Source organism: Neodiprion pinetum, chromosome 3 (assembly GCF_021155775.2).
Source record: "Neodiprion pinetum isolate iyNeoPine1 chromosome 3, iyNeoPine1.2, whole genome shotgun sequence".
In the NCBI taxonomy this organism is placed as follows: domain Eukaryota; kingdom Metazoa; phylum Arthropoda; class Insecta; order Hymenoptera; family Diprionidae; genus Neodiprion; species Neodiprion pinetum.
The window spans coordinates 9,889,513-9,901,023 of record NC_060234.1 but is presented as its reverse complement, the minus strand read 5'-3'; the positions used below and the strand labels follow the sequence as shown (position 1 = coordinate 9,901,023).

At 44.8% G+C, this 11,511-nt stretch overlaps 1 protein-coding gene across 1 annotated transcript; it reads left to right on the top strand.

Annotated features, from left to right (window-relative positions):
* The first annotated feature begins 3,392 nt into the window (after positions 1-3,392).
* On the top strand, positions 3,393-10,805 carry LOC138190664 (mucin-2-like). Its single transcript, XM_069134507.1, has 2 exons — positions 3,393-3,729; positions 9,195-10,805. Exon 2 carries the CDS (start codon positions 9,204-9,206, stop codon positions 10,371-10,373), a length of 1,170 nt encoding a protein of 389 aa, XP_068990608.1. The 5' UTR covers positions 3,393-3,729; positions 9,195-9,203; the 3' UTR covers positions 10,374-10,805.
* Positions 10,806-11,511: the final 706 nt, after the last annotated feature.

Genomic DNA, 11,511 nt, shown 5'->3' with positions numbered 1-11,511 from the left:
TTATGTTTTATTTTATAAACAATACTGGGCCCATAACCTGTTGGTTTCCGGGTTATGCGTAAGTGAAAAGCACAAAAAAAACAATCGGAATAGTTTAATTTATAGGTAATTGAAGTGTGAAACAGTACAAGGTATATATGTTATGTGTTTACGCGTCAGCGGTCACGACAAGTGTAAAGAGATATTCAAAAATACAAAGGTATCTAGCACGTGAGGCGTGCAATGTATATAGGTTTCAATAGATGTCAGCACGTCATCGATTTGGCTGGAAGATAGAGTGTCGTTCTATTCTCAACAATTTTTAATAAATAATCGTTCCAATCAATTTCATCATACATTAAAATCGGAAACAGACACTTTTAAACTTTCGATAAGAAGATATCATTCTAAATTCACAAAGACTAAGTGACCAACGCTCAACATCATTCGATTCATCAACTCTTCCAAATTTGAGGTGAGGCCCCTGGTCCAGCATTCTACCGACGCAGACCGACACGATCCGACGGCTCTCAATCTCGTCGACCGATTCACCAAAAAAGCTAAGTCAATCCGAGTGTTAATCTTCGAAATTAGACGAATTCTTGTTTCACCTTGATAATCAATACCTACTTCAGTAAATTCATAACAACCAAGTCTAGAATTGGTGGCTAGCTTCACTACCCCCAATTAAATTGTACTTATTGTTTCCAAGAATTAACGAATAAGACTTAACAATTATATATATATATTGTGACGTGGATTTTTCTGCACCTCGGTTACTCGGAGCAAATAACCGGGAACTTACCGCGTGCACAATAATTTGGCGTCCACGATGTACCCTGGATCTAAAACAATGTCGCGAAGTTTGTTGGGCGCCTGGCGTGATCAACACGCCTCGAAATCGTTAATACGACACACACCGCGACTATATGCTCGGTAGCTCGGTACCGCGGAGAGGGGAGGGGTAAAGTTTGGGTCGAGAGAATTGCAACACAGGTACGCCAACACGTGATGTGGCTTAATTACTATAAAATCCCAATGATATATTTCTCATCAGCGATACAACAAAAACAAAAGAAATAAAAGTAAATAATACAAAAAAAAAAAAAAATAAAAAGAATGATAATGCGACCACGCAAGTCGTCCTTCGCGATTCCAACTACAATTTCACTTTTACCTAAACTAAATACGAAAGGTAGAAATACTCCAAATAAAAAAAAATAAAAATAAAAAAAAATAATAACAAACAAACAAAACACAAAAAAAAGTTGAATAAATCTAGGAGACCTCTACGGCCTACGTGCGCTAGTCGCCGTCTTAACAATATCCTACTTCCTAAAAACCAAAAACAAAATCGGGCTCGACGCGCTGCCCGCGAACGTCCTCTACACAATGGCGCTGATCGCCAACTTAATACTAACTGATAATACAAACAAAAAAAAAGAAGAAAGAAAAAAAAAGAATATCAAATAACTAAAAAGAATATTAAATAACTAAAGTGATGCGAGGCTCGTCGCGACACCCGCGATCCTCCTCTAAAAACGCATACGCTTATCAGCACGCACCCGAGCTTCACTTCCTCGGCGACGGCGGGTCGCAGTCGCGAATTCGAATGCTCCCCGTGATTGCTCGCGACCTGTACGATATTCGAAGCTGTGCCGGATGACGTGAATTGACCCCGTGTAACGGACTTCGGTCACACTCAAGCTCGAGACAATATCGTCTCGGCTCAACCCGTGGCTCGACTCGATTTTCTGGATTCCCCGAAGTTAACGTTACTCTCTCACGCGCAACTCAGGCTACGGTCACCAAGCAAAAGAATCGGCAAACGAATTTCGAGTACTTTTCGACACGCAAACTACCAAAAGGCGAGCCTTCATCTGATCAGCCTGTACTCAATTACCCTCGAAATTCGATCGCGAGAATGTTAGCAACGCTTACCGCTCCACATCCAATTGACAAAGGGACCAACTCCCTCGTGTCGGCTCATTCTCCTCGCAATCACTCAAAACTCAAAATACCAAAAAAAAAAACGCACAATCGCTCCGTTCACTCGCTCTCGTGAACCGCCAGAACTCGAGTGATCTCGGATGGTCGCAACGCCGATCTCGTCGCGCTAATTTTTCGTGACGTCATCACCCTAAGAGTGCGCAACAATCGATCGGTCATCGATTTTTGGGGATTGCGCAACTTGCCGCGCACCTGTCGTCTCTACGCGGCGCAGAACTTAAGGCTAGATCGCGATGTCGTCTCCCGCGCAGCTCTACGTAGTCTTGGGGTGGGGCGGGGTGGTGCTCCCTCGTCGCTCGCTGGTGCCTCGCGGTTGCCTTGGTTGGGCGTAAGCGGGGTGAGCGGGGAGGCTGCGGCGCGCCGGCCGCCGGCGGGAATCGCGTCCGCCTTGGATTCCCGCGCTGCAGGGATCTGCGTTGCCTCCCCCTCCGCAGCCTCGGTATCCTTCCCGCGAGATCGTCGTGATTTCGCCTTGCCTCGGAAGATGTTCGGTGTCGGAGTTGGTCACTGGAGGGTAGCCGGTGCACTCAAAAAAAATAAAAGGAAAACAAAAACCTGAAATATCTTGTTCGCAATGCTCTATTTCGTCCCTGTCGAAGCTCGGGTGCGTGACTCCAGTTCTGGCGCTCTCTGATATTATTCCGCGACTCGATTTTCTAGACCCTTATTCCGGGATCTCGCCCAGGGTTCAGGGAGTCTCTTGTAACGGGCAGGCCTAACCGAACTGCCACGTTACAATATATATAATCGATTTAAGATAATCTAAAAAGAGAGATACCATACAATAATCACGACCAGCTAGTTATAACCATCGTTCAGAGTAGATGTTCCTGGTACCAAATAATAATATCCTCTAGAATAGTATAACACATGATTTTTATTAACTTGAAGACTTTATAAATTGTTATTTTCGGCTCATATATATATATTTATCACCATTGATTGTTATCAAACATTTCAATAACCAAATCGAAATAGAATATACTTCATCTTTTACCAGTCAAATCATATTAAACATTTATTTTGAACGACCTTCTTCCTATTTTTATTATTGTAATTGCCTCAACAATTTAAACAAACCTCACAGACCTGTACAGGTCTATAGCAACACAATCCTACAAATTACCGGCTTATCGAAAGGTAAGTCTTTTTCTTAGTTCTAATAATTATTCATTGTCGTTACGTGGGAGCTTGATTATTCAATTAATCATTAACTACCACCGCTCAGTACACCCTCACCCCCACGTAACATTAGTATCTACACGACCTTTTACCGTGTCTCTGTGACATTTCTCTCAGCTGGTATTATTGTTGCTTCTCATTACACCAAATCGGTTGCATGTCTGATACTTGCTTTAAGTGCAAACGGCTTGTAGCCGGTGAAAAACTCAAGTGTGTGACGTTGCACCTAGAGTGCAAGTCACAACAAACCCCAAACCCGCGGGGAAGAGCCGAACGGGTGAGCCCTGTCCCGTCGGGAAAGACCCGAACATCACCGAAGCCCCGACGCTCGGCAGAGCCGAGCGCGAGAGTCAGTACGATCACGGCCGTGACAGAATCGAGACCAAAAACAGCCTAGGCTACGAGCGAAAGAGAGAGAGAAAGAAAGAACGAGAGAAACCACCACACTCACACCGACACACCCCGCTACACACACGCCGACGACTCCAGGAACCAACGAGACCCAACCACACTCCACCACACCTCGAGACACCCACACACACACGCCGACGACACCAGGTTAGCCTGCATTCTACAGCCGATCTGCTCCTCCCCTCGCAATACCGACCCTTTCTACCTCACACTCCACGTCACGCTACACCACCCCATCCCCTCGCAATACCAACCCTCCCGACTTCACATTCCCCGGCACCTCACCCACTCTCCCCCCCCCGCGCGCGTACCTGTAAGTTAGTATTAAGAAACGCTAAGGGCTGAGGCGTGATCAGCCCCCGTTCGAGTCTACAACCCTTTGTATTTTTCTTAGTTTAAGTCGGCCCCTTTTGCTCAAATATACACATCAAGTTTTACCAATCATATCCGCCCCGTCTCTAATTGTCTCCCCCCCCATATTATTCGTGCGGACTCAAAATCCGTCACAAATTGGCGCCCAACGTAAATTACCCACATTTTTACCCCAAATCCAAACAATTAAGAGACAAAACACAGGAATGAACGCTAACAAAGTACACATAGACTCACGAAACAAAATTACACAGTCACGAAAATTCAAATAAAGACAGTTGAACACACCACTACCAAACACGATACACACAATGGCAGACCAAGGACACAGGGAACCGCAAGGCCTAGCGCGCGAACACATGGACATACACACACCCGAACGCAACCAAAACAACTCGACACAGAGCGAGCCGCGCGCGACACGAGATCAACAAACACCGACCCAACGGCAGGAAATAAATAGACGATGCACGATAAATTCACCAAACACAATAAATATAATCGATGCAGCTATCATAGAGAATACACACAATTTACACAGTACACAAATTCAACACCAAGAAAGCCCAGAACCAACAAATCCCACACAAACATACAATACAATCCCAACACCTACACACACGCAAACTAACACGGTAACCACCAATCAAACGAACCGACACTTCACAGGAACAGACACATTCTTAGCCACCAACACACGTAACACACGACTTATGCAAAACCTAATAGACCTCGAAGCATCACCAAGCGACAGAAACGTATACGAAGATCCACACATATACAGCACACAGTCAATACACCCCACAAACACAAACCACACATCAAACCCAAACAGTACATACTGGAATCAGCCAGCAATGGCAATGAAAACAATACAAACATGGAACATAAAATACTCAGGAAACACAAACGAAGACATAGACGAATTTTTACAAAATCTCCGCGACTACCAAACAGGTTATGAAATACACGACACACAATTAATCAACAACCTCAGCCCAATACTCGAAGGTGACGCAAAAAACTGGTACAGATTAAATAGAGGCAAATGGCGAACACTGGAAGAATTCGAAAGAGACATTACACACGCATTTCAAGACATACAACATAGGGACAGGCTAGAACAAAAAATCAGAAATTACGTACAAGGACCAACACAAAAAATCACACAATTCCTAATACAATTTAGAACACTACTATCACAACTAAAACCACCATACCACCCACGAACACAACTAGACCTGGCATACAGAAACATGAAAATAGAATACAAGGCATACATAAAACCATACGATTTCGCGAACTTCGACCAACTGGAAATGGCCGCAAAAGAATGGGAAGCAAATATCGAATGGGAAAACACGAGACAAACAATATTAAACAACTACACACACCCGCGAGAAACCTACACACACCAAACACACCACACACAATACATCCCATACAAGTACACACAAACACAACCCCGCCCAGCAATACTCCCAACACCAAATATACCACCGGCACTCACAGACAACATACGACGAAACCAAACAAACCAAAACACGCAACAGACTCGATACCCCGCAATCACGTATAACTCACCACACTACACTCAGCAACAAACACAAACGAATCCAAACACAGGCACAACACCACGCAGATGCTTTAACTGCAACCAACCCGGACACTTCAGATGGCAATGCACACAAACACAGAACCAGGGAAACGAGTAAGGGTTGACCCAGCAAGGGTGGAGGGCAACCCCACAAACAACACAAACACACCCGAAACAGTAGCACCTACGACAGACAACAACATAACGGAAAGTAGATTCCACATCAGAATCGAAATACACGGTCACGAATTTAACGCACTAATAGACACAGGCGCAACACACTCATACCTAGGCGCAGAAGTAATACAAATACTACACAACACAGACACACAAATAAACAACACACCCGACAGAACAGCTACAATGGGAAACGGAACACAGGTGACGATAGAAGGAGCAGTAACACTCCCAATACGCCTCGGCAACATAACAAAGAAAATTAATTTCGGATTAATACCAAACTTAGGCTCACAAGGTATCATTGGGAACAGCGACTTAATAAGATTTGGAATACTAATAAATTATGGAAAAAACACATGGTCGCTGATAGACGACCCACAGACACACTACCACATGCAAGCTAGACCACAAAAACTACCAACACCACTCAAAGAATACATACAAACACATCAAACACGAGAAACACGACACCAATCAACACAAACACACACAAAACAAGCAAAAGCAGCAGAAAAATTAGAAGCAACGAAACAACAAACGAACCCGAAAACAACAGAAAGACACGAAAACAAAAAAAAAACAACCATGAAACAAAAACCACTAACACCAACACTACCCAGCACAAAGACACCACCGGAAAACATCCCCCAAAAAGACAACCCACAGAACACACAAATCACAAACCAAAAAATCATACCCACAAACGCACAAACAACAGACGACACACAAACCGACAAAGAAACCGAACCACAGATATGCGCAGGAATACAAGAACTCACACAATCACAACACACACAACTACAGACGACAATACAGCAGAAAATCTCAACACTACCAGGCCAACTCGGGCTAACACACCTAATTAAACACAAAATAGACACACAAGGACACACACCCATAAAACAAAGATACTATATGGTATCACCAAAAATTAGAGAAGCCATCCACACAGAAATACACAAAATGCTGAGAGAAGACGTGATAGAACCATCAGAAAGCGAATGGTCGAGCCCAATTGTCATGATAAGAAAACCAAATAACACATATCGCTTCTGCCTAGACTTTAGGAAGGTTAACTCAGTATCAAAAAAAGACGCATACCCACTACCATACATGACAGCAATATTAGACAAACTACGGACAGCACAGTACATATCAAAAATCGACTTAAGCCAAGCATACTTCCAAATACCACTCGACAAAGACAGCAAACACATAACAGCCTTTACAGTCCCGGGAATGGGCTTATTTCAATTTAAAAGAATGCCATACGGACTGACAGGCGCACCAGCGACATTCCAAAGACTACTAGACAGACTCATAGGCCCAGAATGCGAACCATATGCATTCGCATACCTAGACGACATCATAATAGTAACACAAACATTCGACGAACACTTACAAAGACTAGAGCAAATACTAAAAAGAATTACAGACGCAGGACTGACAATAAACCCAGAGAAGTGCGAGTTCGGATGCGCACAAGTAAAATATCTCGGATACATAGTAGACAGACACGGACTACACATAGACCCCGACAAAACACAACCCATAGAAAATTACCCAAGCCCAAAAACAATAAAACAATTACGGAGACTAATTGGCATGGCATCATGGTACAGACGCTTCATACCTAACTTCGCACACATTACAGAACCACTAACACGACTACTGAAAAAAGACCAGAAATGGCACTGGGGGGAAGAACAAGAAAACGCAATGAACACAATCAAACACGCACTGACATCACCACCCACACTCGCATGCCCAGACTACACACAAACATTCACACTACAAACAGACGCTAGCGGAACAGGGATAGGTGCCGTACTAACACAATCTCTCGATGACGAAGAGCATGTCATAGCCTACGCTAGCCGTGCGCTAAGCGAGGCAGAACGTAAATACTCAACAACTGAGAGAGAGTGTTTGGCGGTACTCTGGTCCATCAAAAAATTCAGACCCTACGTGGAAGGTTACCACTTCAAAGTCATTACAGATCACCACGCACTAAAGTGGCTTAGACAATTAAAAAACCCCACAGGCCGACTTGCACGATGGGCACTAGAACTATTAGAATACGACTTTGACATTACACACAGAAAAGGTACAATGCACGACGTGCCAGACGCACTTTCAAGACGACACGAAGACGAAGAACACATAGACACAATAGTAGACACGACAGACAAGTGGTACACATACAAAAAAACACAAGTACAAACACGCCCAGAGAAAAACGAGTCGTGGCGAATCAGAAACAATCAACTATACTTCCACCGCCCGAACCCCCTACACTCAAACCTCCTACCAGACACAAACCCATGGAAACTAGTCATACCCAAAGACAAAATAACACACATACTACACGAAAACCACGACGTAACACAAGCAGGACACTTAGGGATCGAAAAAACATACCAACGAGTAGCAAAAACATATTATTGGCCAGGGATGTACAGAGACACAGTAAACTACATAAAAAAATGTGACACATGCCAAAGAACAAAAACAATACAAGCGCGACCAGCAGGACTAATGGGCACGAGAATTATTGAAGAACCATGGACAGTAGTAGCCTCCGACATCATGGGCCCACTCCCACGATCAAAAAAGGGAAACCAATACATTATAGTGTTCGAAGACCTATACACTAAATGGGTGGAAATCATACCCACACGCAAAGCAAACGCCAAAACAGTAGAACAGACATTCCACTCACACGTAATATCACGATGGGGTACACCACGCATACTACTGACAGACAACGGCACACCATACATAAACAAACTCATACGCGAACTAACACAAAAATTCAACATAAGACACGCAACAATCCCCCCATACCACGCACAAGCCAACCCCGTAGAGCGAGTCAACAGAACCGCTAAAACAATGATCCAAGCCTACGTAAACAACGACCACACAGAATGGGACATACACTTACAAGACTTACAATTCGCAATCAATACATGTACACACACATCAACTAAACACACACCAGCCTTTTTAAACCTAGGAAGGGAATTAAATCCCACACAATGTCTAAGAAATCAGTTAGAGAACCACGACGAAGTAGAATTACAAGACACAGACAGATGGACAGACCACTTAAGACGACTACAAATACTTAGAGACGAAGTACAGAGGCACCTGATAGAAGCAAACGAAAAACAAGCACACTACTACAACCTACGAAGACGAGACATTCAATTCAAGGAAGGAGACAGGGTACTAAAAAAGAACCACACACTCTCATCCGGACCAGAACGAACGACAGCTAAGTTAAATAAAAAATTCATAGGCCCATACATAATCACTAGAAAAATCTCACCCACAATATACGAATTAACAACAGAGAGCGGTAGAAATATAGGAAAATGTCATATAGAAGACCTAAAATTATATACATAATCAAATAACACACCCCGAAAATAAACTAACATGTGTATTCACTCCACAGAAACACAACATGGAAAATAAACAACAAAGAATACCGGCCCTAATGACACTACGACTGACGAGACCGACGACAATAACAACAAACACAGAGAGAACACCACTACTACAAACACCAGGACAGGCCCCACACCCACACAGATACGGACGCGACGGCACACACCGGACAGAGACCCGACGAACTCTACTACCGACACCCACTACACACACACAGGTAACAAAGACCGCCACGACAGTAACACACACAACAACCATTGCACCCACAACCGCACAGAGACACTCACAAACACATACAACGATGACCACACACACAATTACACCCTCCGGACCAAGGCAATGCCCGAAGTGCAACGGGCTGGTCCGGGGCACCAAATACACAGAACACATACAAACATGCACACAAACTAACACAGACACACCACACCCACCACAAACTATCACACACCCACCAACAGTTATCCACACCACACGAACCACGGCCACACACACGACTACACACCCACCTACCAAGAAACAAACACCCCATACAACCACACGCCCCACACCCACACCAACACCACGGTACACACCACCCCCCACACCGACCCCCCAATGGACACACACCAGATTCGCGAGACCACCACAGAAGACAGAGGACAGGATCTTACAGACATTCGCTAACATGGACAGACACACAGAATCGACACAGACAAAACAAACATGCAAACAATACACAGGACCACCCCCCGAGATAATAGCCATAATCGCAAGTTTAGTACCAGCAAGCACCCTACACGACGAATTACGAGCACATAAAGAAAGATACATGACTAGACGCGCACACGAACGCACAGACACTGACGAAACAGAAGCCAGCACCTCAACACACCAACCACACACCACACATCAAACAGCACCACACAAAACACAACCCCACAACACACCAGACACCGACAGCGACACAGATTCCACCACCTCCACCGCAGAGACAGTCATACACATCGAAACCACACACACAGGCACACTACAAACACAAACGACGGACAACGACACAGACAGTAACACCGACACCACCTCACTCACGGACACAGTCGAACATACACAAACACCCCAACCAGCCACACACACCACACGGGACTCAAAACGATACAAAAAACGAAAATCAATACGGAAACAGAAAAAAGAACAAAACAGGAAACACTAGACAAACTGACAACACCAAACGGACGGACGAACAACGACGCACACACAACACGGGACGCAATACGATACAAAAAAAAAAAAAAAAAAAAAAAAAAAAAAAAAAAAAAAAAAAAAAAAAAAAAAAAAAGGGGACAAAACAGAAAACACCAAATACACTAACAACACCAAACCGACGGACGAACAACGACAGACGGAGGCCAAAGAAACAGAACACAACCCAAAAAGAGAGAAGAGAAGGGAGAAGAAACCACGAGCCACGAGGTACAAAGAACAACGCAAAAACTCACCAAGACCCACACCGACGAGAACCACCGTACCAAAACCAAAAATTCGAGTACAAAATAATATAAGAATAGAATAAGTGTATATAAGAAAAAAAAAAAAAGACTAAGTAGAATAAGTAGATATAAGACGACCCACAACCCACACCAAACACACACCCCGCAAATACAACCCAACCTCCATCCCTTAACCCCGACAGATCGGAGCAGACAACACAAAAACAACAAAAATAACAAAAGGAGAATACACAGACGAAAGGACCACAAAATGCGTCACCGAAACCGGCTCACCCTATAGGCCTCGCCCCGCGTGGGGAGGGGAGAGTTGTGACGTTGCACCTAGAGTGCAAGTCACAACAAACCCCAAACCCGCGGGGAAGAGCCGAACGGGTGAGCCCTGTCCCGTCGGGAAAGACCCGAACATCACCGAAGCCCCGACGCTCGGCAGAGCCGAGCGCGAGAGTCAGTACGATCACGGCCGTGACAGAATCGAGACCAAAAACAGCCTAGGCTACGAGCGAAAGAGAGAGAGAAAGAAAGAACGAGAGAAACCACCACACTCACACCGACACACCCCGCTACACACACGCCGACGACTCCAGGAACCAACGAGACCCAACCACACTCCACCACACCTCGAGACACCCACACACACACGCCGACGACACCAGGTTAGCCTGCATTCTACAGCCGATCTGCTCCTCCCCTCGCAATACCGACCCTTTCTACCTCACACTCCACGTCACGCTACACCACCCCATCCCCTCGCAATACCAACCCTCCCGACTTCACATTCCCCGGCACCTCACCCACTCTCCCCCCCCCGCGCGCGTACCTGTAAGTTAGTATTAAGAAACG